We start from the raw sequence: 20429 nt of genomic DNA on the forward strand, positions 1-20429 counted from the left end.
AACAGCAATAAATAGGAAAAAAGATAGCAAGTACTGGTTTTGTGTATTTTGTGTTCTCAACTTGTACACAAGAAAGAGGGAGAGCAAGGACACACAGAATAAAGGCAAAAAAATGAAAAGGGCATAGGCTTAAACCGTTAGGCCACATCATCTCCCCATCATTGGGCCTAACTGGGCTTTACAAGCTACACATATCAGCCCAATAGATCAGAATAAGAAGCACATGTCGGCCCAATAAGCCCAACACAAGCACTAAAAAATGTTCTCCCTGAATCCATTCATCTGCCACAAACCTATCGGTGATGGATAGATAGATAGATTGTGTTGCTTTGCCTACTAGCTTAAGGACAACTATAATAAGGGCTAATTAAACGATAAGCCCATCCATGTCATCACAATCTCACAATCTGAGCTGAAGGAGAGAGAGGAAGTGAGACAAGGTAGCAGGATGTGCTGTCCGAGCGACACAATCGGCTCAGAAAGGAAAATGGCCTCCAAAATCGATGGTCTCAAGTTCTAACCTAATTTGGGAATTGCTTAAGAGCTAAACTCTTTAAATATCCCGAAACACTAGTCCCCAAACTTTGAACCTTCTTTTGCTATGGCTTGATGAAGCGAGCTAACTTCCCAAGCACCCCTCTCAGGTTGCGTACACCAGCTCCCGTTTTAGAGCTCACCATCATCTACAAAACGTGTAATTTTATATCAGGTAGTATTATGATATAATGCACTTGACCAGAGAGGAAAGAGCTCAAGTATAACACAAGAGATTTGAATGCAATAGCTCACCACCGGGTTGACCACTGACTTTTTCTTCTTCAGACTCTTAAAAGAGAAGTGATTCTGTTAGGTAACAACTCAAGAGGGTGTACTGAGATGAGAGAGAGGGAAGGAGGGGTCAGGGGAAGAGAACCTCTTGGATTTCCATAGCACGGCGAGCCACGTCTATAGGGAAAACCAAATCAGTCTTGGTCAATACAATCTGATACGGTGTCTTGGATCTACAGTGGTTTATTTAGAAACGTTACTGGAGAATATGAAGTAAACACCACTCTATAGATGTGATCAGAAGCCTATGAAGTGCTTTCAGAAAATAAAATCAACAGCACATCAATGAATTTTTGTTGAAGCGACAGAACCATGAAACCTGAAATTAGGTGGTTTATTTGAACTCATGCTTCTATAAAGATGAAAGAAATGTTCAGTGAAAGCAAACCTTTCCATTAGGTCTACAAGTTCGTAGTCCAACGGTTTCATTCCACGTTTAGTGTGCACAAGAAGGCACACTCTTTCTAGGCCGACCCTGGTTGAAACATACTCCTTCACCTACAAATATCCTTCAAAAGCTTAGTGTTCTAAAAAGCTCAAAACACAATGGGAAATTTCATTGCCATACAGATCCAGTGGGCATATGGAGAAGACCATATATACCATATGGGCGCCAGGAGGTTGTTGGTCTATTGTGCAAGAGTATTTGTGCACTAACGGATTGCAACTAGCTCCTTGATTTCAAAATTATGCTCAGCTGAATGACTAAACTAGATGTGTCTACCAGAGGAATGTGTGCTATAGGAGGAAAGAGATCAGAAAGTAACACTCGCAGAAGGGTTGTGAAGCAATGAGCTACAGGAATTTCATCAGTTCTTCGCAAGTAAAATCCACAAAAAATATTGTGCAAGTGATATAGCTAGCATTTACAGTGGACATATTGGTTAGATATCCCAATAACATTCAAATTGCAAGATGCAAGGTGATATGATTCACAACAAGCTTATTCTTCATGTCTTGGGGTACTTACCAGCTCTTGCCATGAGTCTTTAACTTCATCCTTTGCATAAGCAAAACCATATCCAGGCAGATCAACAAGGCATAGCTTTGATGCAAGCCGGAAGAAATTTATAGTCTGTAATAAGGAATGATACACATAAACAAATAGACTCATGGACTGTCCAATACTAAAAACAATTAAAGCGAAGCGCACAAACTCCATTCGACATACCTGAGTAAGTCCTGGCTTATCTGATGTCCGCACAACACCCCATTGCCTTGTGAGTGCATTAAGTAGTGATGATTTCCCAACATTTGATACCCCTAAAATTTCAAGAAGTGTTAAAAGGCAGGGAATAACTTTGCAGAAACACTACGACACTTGAGCAAAAGATTATGCACCACTCAATTTCTTGTCAGCCATAATTCTTTTACAGGGAAAGTAAATGTCAGCAGAGTCTCATACGTAGAACCTAAATGGAATGCACATAAAGAAAATGTGATTGAACTGGGCTTCCTTTGAAACATAGGATTGAGAAAATGGAGGAATAGGAAAGAAAGACAAGATTTTGACATGAATAAAAGTGTAAAACAGAGGAGTGCAAAATATAGGAAAGTACAGGGATGGCTGTTTGATTGGACCGTAGGAAAAACACAGAAAATTGAGGTGAGATAAGACTCGAAGGCATGAAGTTGGACCTCATATTATATTTCCTCCAAAACTTGCATGGAATAAGCCATTCCACAGAAATTTCACAGGATCGTATCCTTTGTTTCAAAAGGCCATATAGGGAAAAATCCTATAGGATTGAAACCCTACAAAATCTATGTTTTCCTTCAAATCAAAGGAGGCTTTAAAGATCAAATTCAAATATTCACCTGGCAAAATATGGGACAGCTATCCTCAATTCTTTCATTTTTTTTGAAAGTTACCTGCAAATGCTATCTCTGGAATTGTAGGAGGAGGGAATGATGACGAGATTTTTGCCGCAGCAAAGAATTCCAACTTATTTCTGAACACCTGTTAACAGTTTTCTGTGAGCAACAATAAATACAAGTGGATCTCAAAAGTCCATCTAGAATTCAAGATAGATGTTTTAGTGCTACACAATAACTTAAACTATATGTGAACCAAGCATGATCAGCAAAAACAAAAGCAGAAGAATTCAAGGATCGATTATATTGTATCTTCTTACATTTTCTTCGATGCGGTCCCGATCAGCGTTTGTTGAGAAGGGCACGTTATCCAAAGGAGCAGAGAGCTTAACATTGTAGCCAGCATTTTTTATCTCATTCAGGCGCCTACGACCTAGTAGCTGCAAAAGGATAATATTATGTCACCAGAAATGCATCCACATGGAGAAAGAAAAGTGAGGAGGTAATAGTGTTTACATTGTCTTCAACATATGAAATGATTGAGGAACTTGGCTGTATAGCACGAAATTTAGAATTTATAGACATCTCAGTCTCTTCAGGTGAACTTTTTTCTGGAATTTTCTCTGCACTGAAAACTAAAAACAAAATAACAGAAGTTACATTACAGGAGTAGAAGTTTGATGATCATATCTATTCCTCATAAGACCACGGTTAAAATAAATAAAAGGAATTGGATGCAGATGGATTGATTCAGAAGTTCATGAAAAAGAATCATCTCGTTGAGGGGAAACAAACAGACAAAGTAAATTTGTGGTTTTATCAGCTGAAAGAAGAGAGTGTTCCCTTCAACAATCCTTCACAGCCTTGCTTCACAGAGCATGTGCAGATACTTAAAATTTCCAGCTGGGGTAAACGACCTAGCTAAATAAAAACAGACCTTGCAGGTTAAAACTGTACGTCTTTCTATGCCGATTTCTTCCAAAAATCCCTCTTTTTTTCTCTCTGAGAAAGGGGTTATCATGCTATTTTGTGCATATTTTTTTTGATCTTAAAGGGATATCAAATTATCCATCAGTGTATAAATATCTAGCGATAAAGATAGGATGCACAACATTTCCTTGATTCCTTAGTTCTAAGCCCATAATTTCATATACAGAACATTCCAGCTCCTTTTTTTCTAATATGCACTCGGAGATAGGAACTACTATGCAGTTTCCAAGGGTAATCCAAGAAAATATCCATGAGGGGGGCTGTTCTGCCATCGTAGTTTAATGGGCTATGGATGCAAGCCATGGAACACAAAAGCCTATACAGATGCACAATGAATTCAGCCATTATCTTTAAGTAAGCGAAGTGAGATAGCATTCGCACCATCCTTATTGGTAGTAGAATCCTCGAGCCTTTTGTTTGATGTGTCATAGGGATCCAGTTTCATCCGCTTTCTCTTCTTAGGAGGAAGTGGTTCCTCAGTGTCAGAAACTGAATCCTTCTTCACAACCCTAATTTTTTTCCCAGTCTTGTCCAGCACTCGAGTACGACGAGGGCGGGGTTTCTCTTCGGCAATCTGGCTAGGATCATCTGACTTCTTTCCTTCTGCAACATGATCATCCATATTGGCATTTGTGGCAGCCTCTTTTTGCTGACTAACTCTAGTAGATGTATCAAACCTCTTCCCTTTGGATGCCTCTGCATTCTTACTGAGCACTGATTGATCTTTTCCCTCTCTACCTATACCAGAAACCATCCGCTTACTCCTTCCTCCTCTACTTACACCGGAAACCATGTTGTTACTCCTTTTCACTGTGTGCAGATCATCCTCATCTGAACTTTGAGACCTAAATCTATTACCTTTTCTCGCAGAAGCCTTTCCCCGTGTCATAGTGGAAGGGCCATTTCTGATCAGCTTTGATTTAGAATACGATGTGTCACCGTGATCACCATTCCACTTGTCATCATCACCCTTACTTTTCCTCCTCACAACCCCTGATGCATTCTTCTCCGCATCTGCTCGACCACTTCCATCGCTCCACCTCCTCCTCTGTCCAGCATGTCCTCTTGTCTCCTTGTATGCTTCTCTCTTCTCACTCTTGTTTCCACCAACTGTCCTAGTTCCTTTCCTTGTAGCATCTTCTCTTTTGCCACTCTTCTTCCCCCCGGCAATCCCACCACCACTCCAGTTCCTCCTGAAACTCACCCAGCTCGCTATGCTTGTCTTCTCCCTTATGCGAACATGAAGTGGCATTTCTCACTTTTAGCAGACGAAATCAAATCACCTGCACGCGAGACGATGGCAGGTTAAGGACTACCATAACAAGCAGCGCACCTGCGCAGGTGCTTATACATACAATAAGCTACAAAAAAAAATCTAAAATCATGCGCGGGTAAGCACGAACAACAACACGAAGTCAGGAAGTCCACCCCAGAAGCAAACACAAGCGATGCGCACAGGCATCTGCAAGAGCAGCAGAACCGCCCAACACGGGCGCACGCAAACGACGGAATGCACTTTCTCAACAAAAATATAGCGGACATTACTACCATCCTTCCACAGGATCGGGGGCACCCGCACCACGGCGAAGAAGGACAAAAAAAACGAAGCAACACGTGCACGCGGCGGGATAGGTGTTCGACGAAATGCCTACGCGGGCGAACACAGGGAACGAGGAGGGGAGCGCCACACTGGGACGGCCGGCTAGTCTAAGGGTAAGGACGAACGGGATCATGCCCCTGGCTTACCTTCCCGGCGCGGCGGACGGTGAAGGCGGCGGCGCGCGGCGGCGGAGAGGAAGGGGGCGAGAGCGCCGCGGAGGCAGAGGAGCCAAACAGGAGCTCGTGGGCTCTAGTTAAGTTTTTCTTGTGGGCTATATTCCATTGGGCCGATCCGACGGCTACGGGCTTTTGGGATGAACTGGTATGCACGTGGCATGACTAGCTGCGATTTTGACATTTTAGTCTTTTTTTTTTTAACTTATGTTACAAATAGAACTATAAGAAAATCTATTGCACGAATGGATCTTTTTTATCACGTCAACGTTATTGGCGACGTCATTGTATAGGACGGCACCAATGATCACATGAGCATACCATTGGTGCTGTCATATACAACGACGGCGCCAATGACGTTAGCGTAATAAAAAAAGGTTTATTTATGTAACAAGGTTTTTAAGGATATATTTATAAAATATGTTTTTTAAAAGATCAAAATTTCAAAATTTCAAGCATAACTAGTACGCACATAGCCATTTGCGGCAAACCTACGTATATAATTTCTTTTGTTTTTTAAGTTCACATTTGAGAAATTATTGACTAGAAGTATTTTAAAAGTTTGACTAAATTTTGTCTAAAGAGTCAAAAAAAATTTGATGGGAGAGAGGTAAAATGCAAAATTTAAACCAGAAAAACTGCCAACAATTTAAGACGAAAAAAAAATCTAGGGATAAAGCGACGTCTACTTGTAAGCGAAGGCAGATCTAACTGAACTATTGCTCCTGTCCTTGAACCCTTGTGAGGCCAACAATTCAAACATCATCAGCCGGGTCTCCATCTTAATTATCAGCGTGAGTACTAATCCAATAGTAGTCTACGGCAGCGTGCATCCATCACACTGTCAGTCACCAGCCGTTGCGAGATGCACATCAACTACGTACATGATCACGGCTGCGTTCGTTTGGAGGGGGTGGGTTGGTTATCCGTCACGGAAAATATCCTAATATATTAGGATATTAATTAATTACTACCTCTGTTTCATAATAATCTTATTTTTCGTTTTTTCGTGTCCAACGTTTGACCATTCGTCTTATTTGATTTTTTTACGATTAATATTTTTATTATTACTAGATGATAAAATATAAATAATATTTTATACGTGATTAATTTTTTTAAGTTTTTTAATAAATTTTTCAAATAAGACGAATGGTCAAACGTTGGACACGGAAAAACGAAAATGAGGTTATTATGGGACGGAGGAAGTATTAATTATTAAAAATATAAAATAGATTAATATGATTTTTAAAACAACTTTTATATAGAAAATTTTCGTAAAAATACACCGTTTAGCAGTTCGAGAAGCGTGCGCGTGAAAAAAGAAGTGGATTAGATATCTAACTGGGTGGACGTACACGGCCACATCAATCTAGCTATAGCTGGTAGCAGCAGGAGGCATGGCCCTGGATTTCTGAAATTTATATGAGCTGATGGATTAGCTAGCAGGATGCCTAAGCATGTGATCACATTATGTTCCTATAAAGTCAGTACATTGTTACTGTTTATGCAACATAAATTCACCTTTTTCAGGAACTGAAGCTGTTGGAGTGGTTGCCTAATGATCTTTTTTATCATAGATGCAGGCTTGAATCTGCTTGCTGTCTCTTCCTAAGTAGACCATGATCTTGCTGTCCTTGCTGCAATTCAGGCTTGGAACTTTAGAAAGCTTCTTCTTGTCAGAAGGTGCAAACTGTATGGTGTATTATATACTTTCAGTATAAACGAGGGTATGTTTTGAATTTAAAATAAAATAGAAATAGTGTTATTTTAGTAATTTCGAGACACCTAACATCAAATCAATCCACAACCAAAGACGATGGCACTAGTATATTACTGTCTGTCTGAAATTTATAAGAATATCCTAGAAATAAAAATAAAAGACAGAATTATGCTTTCTAATTTTATGCCGCAATATAATAGAAAGAAAAATCAAATCAATTACAAACCATCGGGACGTTTATACCGACAGTACATCCTGCCAACCATTAAAAGTTGTTTTTGATCAACTTTTAAAAGTTGTTTTGATTCAATTCAATAAAAATAAAAGACAGAATTATGCTTTCTAATTTTATGCCGCAATATAATAGAAAGAAAAATCAAATCAATTACAAACCATCGGGACGTTTATACCGACAGTACATCCTGCCAACCATTAAAAGTTGTTTTTGATCAACTTTTAAAAGTTGTTTTGATTCAATTCAAAAAAAAAAGTTGTTTTGATCAAAAAGCAGCAGGGGCTACCTTCATTACAGGAGCTAAATTAAAATGCATCTTCTCTGTCCTAAGTTAGACAGTAGAACGATCTCGGTCTCGGCTAGGTGAGACGTTTTTGTCGTGGGTCAGTCAGATGGATACAAACGCAGGCAGACAATTCAGTTAATGACCTCGTTGTCTGTCTGAAAAGTGATTAGATTACAGGATCAATGGCATCGTAAGGACAACATACTCAGCATAGGACAGTTTGGTTAAACAATAAGAAATTCTCTGCTGTTAACAGATTAACCTCTTGTTGCAGCTTGTTTCTTTCCAGCCATAGTGTTTTGAGGATCATTAGGGGCAAGGCAACTGTTCTTTTTTTGTCTGGTAATCAGAAGCAGTAAGATTCAGTAATCCTAGCTACTCCAAGATGGCAAGAAATTATGCTTTCATTTAGGTGAGACGACACTGTCAGAAAGGGAGCGTCAGGAAATAACCACAACCACAACCACAGAGACGACGCCTCGATGGACGGCTACTAACCGCGTTGCTCACTTGCTCTGCAGCAGTTCACAGGTCATGGCAACTAATCAGAGGTGTGATTATTTGGCAAGTCAAACGATATAATCTATAATAAAACTTTTATATATGTGTTTTCTTAGTGATTTAAAAATCAATGTTGAAAAAAAACTATGATAAAAACCTTAAAATCAACTCTAAATTTACAGTTAAAAATTTAAAATTTGGCTTATAAGTATAAGCAGAAGCAAAAAAAAGTAAGTCCGATTTCTCAACACCTAATTTTCCCAACGAACGCGATGGATTAGAAAATAGACCCAATCGAAATGCTGAAGAATGGCTTAAGAAAGTCATCATCCGTACCATGCAAAGGCAAAATTTTCCAGTCAGTGGGCCAACAATAACAATAATACGTTTAAGTCCATTTCCATCCCGTTTCCCTTGAAGCCAACATAATTATCAATGCTCCATCATCAACCAACTGCTCATTATTCATTGATGCAGGCTTGTAATCAATAAAAAAAAGACTTGCAACTCACACTCTCATGGTCCTGCCACGATCTATATAAAAATCTTGCATTGCAACTTGGCAATGGCATGTCCAGAGCCAAACTCTGAATCCAGCCTAGCTACAAGTCAAATCCTGATTGATTATAAAAGCCCCAGCCTGCTTATGTTCTGTGGAACAGAACCTGGGTTTGCCACTTTGTCAGAGCGTTTCAAGCTCTCTCAACCAAGAACCAGCTCTCCCAAACTCAGATAATTACTCAGATTATTATCTGATAGCCATAAGAACCCTAGAAGGATCATTGTCAAATAGTTGCAGTGAAATTCAAAAGGTTACCTTTTTTTGAAGGAGAGGAGCAAAAAAATTGGAGCTTGTGAGCATTGCGAGTTTTTAAGGTCATGGGGAGCAAGCAGCAGCAGCAGCAGCTCGCCGTTCGGCCGGTCTCCGGCGCCAAGAAGCACGCCGGCTTCGACGGCAAGGCGGCGGCGGCGTCGAGGGAGCGGTCGGGCCTGGCGAACGCGTCGTTCAGGGTGTACTACAGCCTCCGCGCCGGCGCCGTGCCGTTCCTGTGGGAGTCGTCGCCGGGCACGCCCAAGACCGGCGCCGTGCCGGAGGCATCGACGGCGACGTCGGCGCCCCTGCCGCCCATCTCGCCGCCGCCGTCGTACCAGTCGGTCCAGATGAAGGGGAGGAGGTGCCGGCCGAGGTCGTCGTGGCCGGCGGCGGCGGGCGACATCGTGAGGGCGCTGCTCGGCATGCTCGGGCTCGGGAGGAGACGCCGCCACCATCAGTCGACGGCGACGCGCCGCCGCTCCGCCCCCATCTCCGAGCTGCCGTCATTTGCATCGCTCCCTTATTGACACGTGTACCACGAGACTAATATTTTTTTCACAAATGATTTCATCAAACATTACGAACAGTTAATCACGGATTTGCATGTAAAATATGGAGGCCGAGGCCACTTATTCTCTGTGTTTTCAGTCATTTTCACACCACGCTTACTGTTTATTCATCACACTATCGCAAAAAAGTGAAAAACTGATACACTACCTGCTTAAAGAATTACTTATATATCACCAATCTACATATTTCAAATAAAATTTTATCCCAAAGCTACGTATATTATAGAATTTAAACTCATAGTATATTATGTTATTAAATCAATTTTATGTGATAAAATAGGTACACTCTTTGGGATAATTTTGTTATGAAATGAGTAGTTGTGCCATCCTAAATACTTCACATAGTTTTCGATAAATCTGGTATTTAATCCATTGTTCTTGGATAATTTAGTTGAAGTATATATAGTGTTGCGTACATTTGTGATTATCTCCGTGGTAGCAGTGGCCTAAGATTTGAAAGGACATTTAGTCATGGTTATAGCGACTGAGTAGAATTTAAGTTATGGCTTCAAATCTTCGTAGAATTTTAGATTGAATTATTTGAGAGGCTAATTGTCCTACTTAGGCTAAGTTCATGATTTTTTTAAAGAAAGCTGGATATATATAGAGGTCGGGTAAAATTATCATTCTATGAAAAAATACTTCTGTGTGATCTACCTTATTTCTCCTGCTAATCGCTTTCGCGCGTCATTAGTAGAGTCGGAGTCGGTTTAGCCGACGCTAACCCAGGATATAAAACCATTGGACACTGCTACGAGTCGATTAAAAATTAATTTCGTTTTCGAGGGAAAAGGAAAACTACTTTGGCCGCTACCTAGGGAGGAAAGCGTAAAGCACTTTCCCGCTTTCGTTTCCGCTTCCGCGCGCGGTAGTTTCGAACTTTCGATGGCCGGCGGCGGCGGCGTCGGCGACGGCATCAGGACGCCGGTGACCTTCCCCCAGCGGCAGAACGCTCGCTTCCCACGCGGATCGGTACGCTCCACCGTGCCCTAGGCTTTCCATCTTTATGTTAGGGAAACCTACCTCCGGGTTCCTCTTCTTCCTTCCTTCCGATCGATTCGATTCGATTGCAACTGGTAGCGTCACGCACTCCGCCCCCCTGTGGTCTTCGCCTCTGCTGGGTATCCATGACGACGGGGGTTGTGCTTGAGTTTTCTTTTTCCAAACTGCATACATTTGTTGCTGCTTGTGAGCTGCGGTGGTTAGGGTTCAACATTGGAGCAATTATTGATTTGGTTTGGAGTATGAAAATTGTAATCGTCTCTCGGAAACTGGGGAGGTAGTAGATCAATTTTGATTGCAAACAATACTACATTGTGCATTCCTTTCTCAGTACATGATTCCTGACAGGTGACAGGGGCTTGGTGCAATGATCTGCATAGGTTGAGGTCTCAAGGAACTGAACCTTCTAACGTAGTTATGTTATGTACTTGTACATGACAAACTTTGGTCTTGTAGATGAAGTACAATTTGGTGGTTGCTTAGTTCTATGAACCATGTAGGATTGCATCTTTGCTAACTGTTTATTTTGCTGCCTTGTTTCAATTAGTACATCTAGACTTTTTTAGATAAAAACCTGCAGGATATTTGTTACATGTTAGGTACAATTTAGCTCTGCTTTCTGATAGCTTGTTGGCATTTTGTTACTTGTGCTCTGCTTCTAATGCATTCTTGATGCTATAATTTTCAGGTTCGTGAGAAGTCGTTGGAACACCAAAAGGCGGGGCCAAGTTCATCCTCTCCTTCAGTTAGCAGTAACAAATCCCCACTCCAAATGGCTGCACCGGTTGCTCAACCACAGAAATCACTAGATTCACCGCTGCACATACCTAGACCAGTTCAGTTGTCTGAATCTCTAAACTCAAGAAGCAGCCCATTCAGTTCTGTATCTGCAGGATCTGATTCAGGAGCTGCCCCATTTGATATATGCATAAAAGATGGCAATTGCTCCATCAAGTTAAATCGTTCTTTACTGGAACTCAACAGAGAAAAAAGGCGAGAAAGGGAGCAATTTTCCAAGGAGGTAGCTCCGTTGCAATATTTGAGACCTGGGATGGTCCTGTTGAAAAAATTCTTAAAGCATGATGATCAGGTATGCCTATATCACATATGTTGCTCAATTTTACTACAGTTCTCTTCAGGCATCAACTTTTGTTTCAAAAGTAGTATCAGCGGGTTTTTTTTTCATTTATTTTACTCTTCCAATGTCAGAATCTGGAATCATGTGCACTCGTGCTTTTGAAGTTCTTTTAGTAGTATGGCACTACACAATACTGTCTCATCAGAACTTGCACAATATTTTCAGAATTCTTTGCATTAACATTCATTTTTCCAATTATTGATTATTATGCTTGTATTTAGGCTATACTAATATTTGCAAATGTCTATTTAGTTTTGAAATTATATGCTAATATATTTTATCGCGCATATCAGGTTGCAATTATCAAAAGCTGCCAGACTCTTGGTGTTGGCCCAGGAGGATTTTATACTCCTGGCTATAGAGATGGGGCTAAATTAAGTCTGCGGATGATGTGCTTAGGGAAAAACTGGGATCCAAATTCAAGTTCATATGGAGATACACGTCCATTTGATGGTGCTCAACCACCAAGCATACCAGAATTATTCAGGAAGATAGTTAAAGATGCCATCCAAGCTTCCAATGAATTTCTGAAACAGAAGGCCAGAACTGCCAGTGGTGTTGAAGAGCTTCCTCCATTGTCACCAGATATCTGCATTGTTAACTTCTACACCACCGGCGGGAAGTTAGGTCTTCACCAGGTAAAAATCAAGTTAACTCTAAAATGTTATATAATTATATTTCAAAAATATGCACTACTGTTTTTCCATTATAAATTAATCCATACAAATCTTGTTTTTCGGATGGCATTTTTGGACTAGGTCAAACCGTCTTTGGTTGAGGTTTTTTTTCAGAGTTTTCTCTACCTGGAAGAGTTGTAGCCTTTAGTTCTCCACTTTGCAGTTGAAATGTTTATATTGCTGCACTTCTGTTTGGAAATTACTATGGTCTAATTGTACCGTGTGGTTGTGCCATTTTACAGGACAAAGATGAAACAAAAGCCAGCCTTCTCAAGCAATTGCCTGTTGTTTCATTTTCCTTGGGTGACACTGCAGAGTTCTTGTATGGTGATGTGAGGGATGTAGATAAAGCTTCAAAGGTTGATCTTGAATCTGGTGATGTTCTAATATTTGGTGGTAAATCAAGGGATATATTCCATGGGGTTTCCACAATCAAACCAAAAACCGCGCCAAATTGGCTGGCCGATGAGACAAAACTTCGACCTGGACGTCTGAACCTCACATTCAGGCAGTATTAGCTCGCTCATATATTCTGCTTCCTAGGCTACTTTCAAGTTTCTGCCGGAAAGGCTACTTTGAAAGTTTGAAGTTCAACTTACAAGTAGAAGTAGAACTGTAGAAGTAGAAGGCACCATTTTGTGTTGTAGTTCAGTGCCCTGTTGGCACAAAACCTGGGTCACATCGGTTAAATGTCCAGTTTTTTTTGGCTTACTCGTGTATGCCATTTGCTAGTTTATGTCACTTGAAATACTGATAAATGGTAGCAGCAAGTATCTAGAGGAAACTCTGGACCATATATTTGAAATATTCGCGATGCAGTTGTTTTGTTTGAGAGGGATGATCGACGCAATTGATTGAAGGGGGAAAAGGGACAAAAAGAATTGCTTGTAGACTATACATGAATTCAGTGCTGCAAAGGTAGAATTCTAAGTTTTTTTTTAATCTTTTTGATATGATTCAGATTTGTTTTTTTTCTTGGTTCAGGTTTGTGTTTAGTAGTACGGCTACGATGTTTGGTACGTGAAAACGAACGGACGGCCCAATTAAAATGATAGCCCAATTAAAATGACAGCCCATAACAGCCCAGCCCACGGGTGAAACAAACCCTGCAGTGAACACGTCGGCCTGCTCTTGTTGCTCCCTTCCCCCTCCGCTCCCTTCCTCGAACCGCGCCGCGGCGGCGCCGCCTTACTCTCTGGCCACGCGCGGCCGGAGCACCGCGCAGCTGCATTCCTACTGCTTCCAAGGGGAGTATCCGGACGCGACAGTCTCACCGGCCCCGGTACTGCGGACCTGCAGCCCCAGCCTGCCCTCTTCCTCGGCAATGGTTCGACTGGCTGCCTGGTTGGTGGTTGCGCTTGTCGTAGCGTAGCATGGCGATGCCGGCACTGAAGATGATCGCCACCGCCAACAAGGACGAGTTCATCCGCCTCTGTGCCAGCGGCCGCCTCAAGGATGCGCTCCGGCGACCCTTCCGCGAGGTCCTCTGGTCGGACGCCGCGGGCCTTTTCTCCCACCTCTTCGGGGCTTGCCGCGCCCTCCTGCCTCTGCGCCAGCTCCACGCCTTCGCCATCACGTCCGGTGCCGCCGCTGACCGCTTTACGGTGAACAACCTCATGCTCGCCTACGCGGACCTGGGTGACCTCCCCGCCGCCCGTGATCTGTTCGAGAGAATTCCCAGGAGGAACGTCATGTCCTGGAACATTCTGTTCGGGGTTTACATCAAGAACGGCGATCTGGGAAGCGCGCGGAAGCTGTTCGACGAAATGCCAGAGAGGAATGTGGCGACTTGGAATGCCATGATCGCTGGGCTCACCAACTTAGGCCTTGACGAGGAGAGCTTGGGGTTCTTCGTTGATATGAGGAGGGAGGGGATGCATCCCGATGAGTTTGGCCTTGGCAGCGTGTTTCGGTGCTGTGCCGGTCTTAGAGATGTTGTGACTGGGAGGCAGGTCCATGCTTATGTCATGCGGTCTGGGCTGGACAGGGACATGTGCGTTGGCAGCTCGTTAGCGCACATGTACATGAGATGTGGGTGTCTACAAGAAGGAGAGGTTGTGCTCCGAATGCTTCCATTACTTAGCATTGTATCGTGCAATACCGTAATTGCTGGAAGGACGCAGAATGGAGACTCAGAGGGAGCGCTAGAGTATTTCTGCATGATGAGAGGTGTTGGTGTAGCTGCGAATGCGGTCACATTCGTGAGTGCTATTAGTTCTTGCTCAGATCTGGCAGCTCTTGCTCAAGGTCAACAAATTCATGCGCAGGTTGTCAAGGCTGGAGTCGACAAGGTTGTGCCGGTGATGACTTGTCTTGTGCATATGTACTCTCGTTGTGGGTGCTTAGGTGACTCGGAAAGAGTTTTCTTTGGTTATTGTGGATCGGATATCTTCCTTCTCAGTGCAATGATCTCTGCTTATGGTTTTCATGGGCATGGACAGAAGGTAATGGAGCTGTTCAAACAGATGATGAATGGAGGAGCAGAACCTAGTGAGGTCACTTTCTTGGCGGTGCTGTATGCTTGCAGCCATAGTGGTCTGAAAGAGGAGGGCATGAATTGCTTCGATCTTATGACTAAGACATATGGACTTCAGCCAAGTGTGAAACACTATACTTGTATTGTCGATCTTCTTGGGCGATCAGGTTGTCTGGAAGAAGCAGAGGCGCTCATCTTGTCAATGCCTGTGACTCCTGATGGGGTCATATGGAAGACATTGTTGTCTGCTTGTAAGACACAGAAGAATTTTGACATGGCAGAGCGGATAGCAAAACGTGTCATTGAGTTAGACCCTCAGGACTCTGCCTCTTATGTTCTGCTATCAAATATTCGAGCTACCAGCAGGAGATGGGGGGAGGTCAGTGAGGTAAGAAAAACTATGAGAGAGAAATATGTGAGGAAGGAGCCTGGTGTCAGCTGGGTGGAGCTCAAGGGTCAGATACACCAATTCTGCACAGGAGATGAATCTCATCCAAGACAAAAGGAGATTGACGAATGTTTGGAAGAAATGATGGCCAAGATTAGGCAGTGTGGGTATTCACCAGACATGAGCATGGTGCTCCATGATATGGAGGATGAGGAGAAAGAAGTTAGTTTGTCTCACCACACTGAGAAGTTGGCAATAGCATTTGCTTTTCTGAGCTTACCTGAAGGAGTTCCTATACGAGTAATGAAGAATCTACGTGTATGTGATGACTGCCACGTAGCTATCAAGTTGATGTCCCAGGTAACTGGTAGGGAGATTGTGGTCAGAGATGTAAGCAGATTTCACCATTTTAAAGATGGTAGATGCTCTTGTCGTGATTATTGGTGATTCGGTCAAAATTACTGTGGGAATAACTTTTGCATCTGCTGAGGGGAACAAGATCCACATACTTACCTGGTTTGTGAACAATTTGAAGCAATTTAGCACGTTGGTGCGCCAGCAGTCAAAATTAAGGTTCAATGGGTGCCAAACTACTGTTTACTAATAACTCAGATCAGCTAGTACGCACGCTTGAGGGAACTCTAAAGGGCGAATATGCTCATTGGTGTTTGGTTGGCACTTCAGCCCTTGTCTAGTGGTCTATGTACTTAGAGCAGGTACAATAGCAGATTATAAGTCATTATAAATATATTTTAAAGAGGTAAGAGAAGAGAGGGAAGATTAGTGAGCTATTAATTTATAGCCAGCTATAGCACGAACTTCAAGACGTAGTGTGTGTATGACATATGAGACTATGTATGAATGTTTTGTAGGTAACTATTGTATGAATTGCCAAATTGGCTATTAGATTGACTACAGATGAATTGGAGCCAGTAGTTGGCTATACTATTAAACTTGCTCTTACATAGCTGTCTTTTCCCATACAATGCAATGCAGCAATGCTATTGCTATGGGAGAACTTTGATCGTTGTCGCCAGGAATCTGCCTTCTTAACTTCTGATCCAGCAGTGGGAGGTCAGGTCTTCACCACTTCACAGGTACCAAAGAACCACATTCCGATGTTATATTTCAAAAATCAGTAGCACTGTTTTTCATTCTTGCTAAGAGCAGGTACATTATAAGACCAATCTCAATGAGAGTTTTATGAAAAATAAATAGGGTGTCATATAGACATTTTTGATGATGTGGTAAAGTATTAATAAAGAGGGATGAAATTAGTTTCATAGAGATGAAACCTTCTATGCATTGTTACCTAGACAGCTTGTATCTTGCATGTAATCTAGGAAACAACAATAGATGGAACTATGATTTGAGAGAGGGGTGTTTTATTCTAGTTTCAAACTTTTTAGATAACATGTCACTCTAGGTAATCGTGTCTATGAAACTTACATTGAGGATAGGCTAAGCTAGCTATAAACATATTTTAAAGAGATAAGAGAGGAGAGAGAAGAACAGTGAGCTATTAATTTATAACCAGCTGTAGCATGGTCTCCAAGACACAGTGTGTGTATGATATATGGAGCCATGTATTAATGCTTTGTAGCTAACTATTATATAAATTAACTATTAAATTGACTATAGATAAATTGGAGCAAGTAGTTGGCTATACTATTAAACTTGCTCTGATACCAATCTATTGAATGATTGAGCTATAATAAACTGATCCAACAAAATCCTCTCTGAGCAGTTTTAGCTGTGGTGCTTTGTTCTCGTGGAGTTTCTTGACATTTATAGTATAATGTTTTTGCTTCTCTGCTTTCCAGTTGAGATTTTTATAAGGATGGAACCCAGGTTGGTGATTACTGGACCGCAAATTCCATGTTGTTTTACAGGACACAAAGGATGATGAAACTAAACCCAGCCTTAAACAAGGATTGCCTAAATGTGAGATGATAACAAGGTTTCAAAGTTGACCCTGAATCCAGTATTGTTCTAATAGTTGATGGTAAAAGCAATGATCATGTTCCATGGGGATTCCAGTATCAAACCCATAAACGCACCGAAATGGCCGACCAATGAGACAAGTCTTGGAGCTGTCTGAATCTCACTGCCTCCTTTTATTGGCCACTTGCAAGCGGAACGTCAGGTCGGTCGTGCCTTCTCTCATAAATCTACTATCTCTAATTAGTAGAGTGAAATAGAGTACTCACACAAAGCGAAAGAGCTACACCCGGAAATGCAAGTAGGGTGCTCTCGCTTGTTATACTAATTCAGTACCCTTTTATTTCGCAAATTCATCAAAGACCTTCGAGTTCAAGATATATTCACCCATCTCTCTTCTCTTGTAAAACTTGAGTTTGTTGTCATACTCAATAATTTTTTGCTTAACCGTGTCTTGAGATGAAGAAAAATTCTACTAGCCACAAGAAACCACAGTAAGCTCTGGACCATTTATTGAACGCAGTTGGATTCAGAAAAAAATAAATAAAGGACATACATTTACTGATTTAGTCTGTACTGAAGAAAATAGTAAAAGAAAGAAAAAAATGGCGGCAACTGAGCGTTCAAAGTGCCAACTAGTAGTGATGCATTTCGTGCAAGATCACAGCGAGTGACTGGATGAATGCCTGGTCTATGCCTGGGTTGATCCTAGCTGTATATACGTGCCTTGTCAATCCACGCAATGTACCCGCCAAATTTTGACGAGTGATCTGCAACATAAATTCGGCAACAACAAGTTTAAATTCATCAAAGATGAGCTCAAAAACGGAATCAAGATGGAACAATGAATTCTTTGATGATTTATGAGAAGTTTGCTCACGTGAGCAATGGCGTTGTCGTCGGAGTCGGAGTTGCCGGCGAAGACGGTACAGGCGCCGTTGTAGTAGCTGCCGCCGACGACGAAGTCGGGCACCTGCTCGGCGGAGCGGTAGCCGGCGAGGTAGACGAAGATCTTGGTCCTGACCTGGACGACGGACTCCTTGACGGCGGTGAAGAGCAGGCTCCGGCGGCTGGAGCTGTCCCCCCTGAAGACGTCCCACCTCGAGCTCATCAGGTAGGTCGAGTCCAGCATGGTGAGCACCGGCCGGCGAGCCGCGTCGAGGAGGGTGGTCCGCCTCCGGAAGCTGAACAGGGCGCCCTCCACGCGCATCACCACCGCGCCGGCGGCGTCCGTGACGGCGAAGTCGCGGTCGGTCGAGCCGATCACCCTCGCCACCGCGAACGCCGTCGCCTCCGGCGCGCAGTACCGCGCGTCCACCACCACCGTAGTCGGCGCCGCCGCCGCCGCCGCCATCCTGGTTGATGTACGCGTGTGCTGCTGACTGCTGAGGCTGCAACACTTATCCTGTCCGTGCAAACGCGCGGTCGCGCGTCTGAAATACTCGACGACGAAACGGGCGACGACCACGTCGCCGTCGACCCTTTTCTCGCCGGCCATGTCGCCGCGGAACCCTTTTTGCCGGCCGGCTGAATTTGACTCCGGGTAGCTGAAACGTGTAAAGAGGCTTCACTTGAGGCTCCCACGCTACATTACGAGGTGAAACCACTATCCGGTATCCGCGCGTGGTACGCGACGCATGCAATATTGCAATGCAAGACGGACTTGTGCGCAGACGGCGACCACGGTCCACGGCCGAGGCAAAGTCTCATCCCGCGTGCCTGTCAACTCATACTCCCTCGCTGTGTATTATTTTTATTTAACGCGGATGGGTTGGGACATAGCCGACCTATCCCTGACCCTGTTTGGTTAGTGGATGGGTGAGATGGGTTGAACCCAGGAGAGAAATATTCCTTTCAGATTTAGGTCCAACCTATCACACCAAAACGATGAAACGGATCCGTTCGAGAACGACCACGACATACAGAGGGATATTCATTTTATTTATTAAATTTATTTAAAATATACTACTTCTATAAATATACATTCAATTACTTTAGATTATTCATATATTAATCTTAGTATTTAATATTTTATTTTGGATATAAGAGGTAACCTTTATCCCATCTCATCCCTTCAACCAAACAAAAAATAGGTCCAACTCATCCCATCCTATCCCTTCAACAAACAAAAAAACAGGGTCCAACCCATCCATCCAACCAAACAGAAAAATAGAACCAACTCATCCTACAATTTTAGAGATAGAGCCAATCTAACCCACCTAGTCCACGAACCAAACGCATCCTTAAATCGCTCACCTTATTTAAAATTTATATATAAATACGAATATTTAAACATAAACCCAAAATGAGTGACATCAAATAGAAAAATGGAAGAGGACTTGCCATGCTTGTCCACTTGTGTATTTTGACTAGCACAAACTTCCCCCCTTTGGTCCAAACTGGAAAGTAGGTTTCAAATTTGGTTCAGTAGCACCGAAAGATCCAGTCTTCAGTTTTATAGCATCGAAAGATCACGCCATTACTGTAGTCTGTATATAGCACCTTCGTCTTGCACATGTCTCACGGAGTCACAGTCAGTTCCATCTCCTCCTCCACGGAACACGAGCCATGGGTTGCTCTCGTTCCAAGCGGCAACAAGATACATGCCATTTTTGGGACAACAGGCCTGGTTTAATTGCCAAAAATTTTTAGCAAAAGGGTAATATCGAACATTTGACCGGATGTTAAAATGAGTTTTCAGACACGAATAAAAAATAAATTTTAAATTTCGTCTAGAAACCGCGAGACGAAACTTTTGAGTCTAATTAATCCGTCATTAGCACATGTTGGTTACTGTAGCATTTATGGCTAACCATGTCACGTCTCACGATTTTCCATAACTATGTAATTATTTTTAATGTTTATATATATTTAATGGTTTATTTAGGTGTTAAAAATTCGATGGGATATTTTTGAAAAATGTTTTTTAAACTAAACAGGGCCTTAGCTTGAAGAGGGGTGGCCATCTGCCCAAATCAACGACAGCTTCACCATCAACAGGAATAAAAAATGAACGCGCGTGTGTCAGAGCGCCGAAGCGTTTGACAATAAGGGTATTTACGCCGTTTATGTTCAACATTTTCAACATTTGATTGTTCAAAGATAATTTATGATTAGTATTTTATTGTTATTAGATGATAATTTTTTTAAATAAGATGAAAAGTCAAAGTTAAACACAAAAAAATACGAATGCAGTTACAGCGGACGGAGGTAGTAGTTTCAAACATAGAATTTCAGTTCTCGCACATCAAAGGAATCAATTGAATTCATCAAGTG

The 20429-nt window shown here is 42.4% G+C and overlaps 4 protein-coding genes across 8 annotated transcripts; 2 read left to right on the forward strand and 2 right to left on the reverse strand.

Annotated features, from left to right (window-relative positions):
* Window positions 1-5421, reverse strand: LOC102706827. 3 transcript variants are annotated; one of them, XM_015834835.1, is made up of 11 exons: window positions 5380-5421; window positions 4015-4916; window positions 3160-3278; window positions 2964-3083; window positions 2701-2788; window positions 2000-2091; window positions 1799-1903; window positions 1217-1326; window positions 914-1001; window positions 790-816; window positions 1-683 (listed from the first exon to the last, which is right to left on the reverse strand). In XM_015834835.1, exons 2-11 carry the CDS (start codon window positions 4883-4885, stop codon window positions 600-602), a joined length of 1704 nt encoding a protein of 567 aa, XP_015690321.1. In that variant the 5' UTR covers window positions 4886-4916; window positions 5380-5421; the 3' UTR covers window positions 1-599. The 3 variants fall into 3 exon arrangements, with proteins under 3 accessions (XP_015690321.1, XP_006650793.1, XP_015690322.1); XM_006650730.2 differs by having other exon boundaries at window positions 790-825; XM_015834836.1 differs by lacking the exon at window positions 790-816.
* A 4453-nt stretch (window positions 5422-9874) lies between these two features.
* Window positions 9875-13256, forward strand: LOC102710111 (alpha-ketoglutarate-dependent dioxygenase AlkB-like). Of its 2 annotated transcripts, none has more exons than XM_015834946.2 (4): window positions 9875-10503; window positions 11222-11623; window positions 11965-12309; window positions 12591-13256. In XM_015834946.2, the coding sequence occupies exons 1-4, from the start codon at window positions 10417-10419 to the stop codon at window positions 12864-12866; spliced, it is 1110 nt and encodes a 369-aa protein (XP_015690432.1). In that variant the 5' UTR covers window positions 9875-10416; the 3' UTR covers window positions 12867-13256. The 2 variants fall into 2 exon arrangements, with proteins under 2 accessions (XP_015690432.1, XP_040378366.1); XM_040522432.1 differs by lacking the exon at window positions 9875-10503 and adding an exon at window positions 10519-11029.
* A 380-nt stretch (window positions 13257-13636) lies between these two features.
* Window positions 13637-20117, forward strand: LOC102707104 (pentatricopeptide repeat-containing protein At2g41080). Of its 2 annotated transcripts, XM_040522871.1 has the most exons (3): window positions 13637-16309; window positions 17105-17358; window positions 20093-20117. In XM_040522871.1, exon 1 carries the CDS (start codon window positions 13722-13724, stop codon window positions 15657-15659), a length of 1938 nt encoding a protein of 645 aa, XP_040378805.1. In that variant the 5' UTR covers window positions 13637-13721; the 3' UTR covers window positions 15660-16309; window positions 17105-17358; window positions 20093-20117. The 2 variants fall into 2 exon arrangements, with proteins under 2 accessions (XP_040378805.1, XP_006650794.2); XM_006650731.3 differs by lacking the exon at window positions 20093-20117 and having other exon boundaries at window positions 17105-17682.
* On the reverse strand, window positions 17661-18507 carry LOC102710393 (protein LURP-one-related 10-like). Its single transcript, XM_006651891.3, has 2 exons — window positions 18034-18507; window positions 17661-17923 (listed from the first exon to the last, which is right to left on the reverse strand). The coding sequence occupies exons 1-2, from the start codon at window positions 18505-18507 to the stop codon at window positions 17789-17791; spliced, it is 609 nt and encodes a 202-aa protein (XP_006651954.2). The 3' UTR covers window positions 17661-17788.
* Window positions 20118-20429: the final 312 nt, after the last annotated feature.

This window comes from Oryza brachyantha, chromosome 3 (assembly GCF_000231095.2).
Source record: "Oryza brachyantha chromosome 3, ObraRS2, whole genome shotgun sequence".
NCBI lineage: Eukaryota > Viridiplantae > Streptophyta > Magnoliopsida > Poales > Poaceae > Oryza > Oryza brachyantha.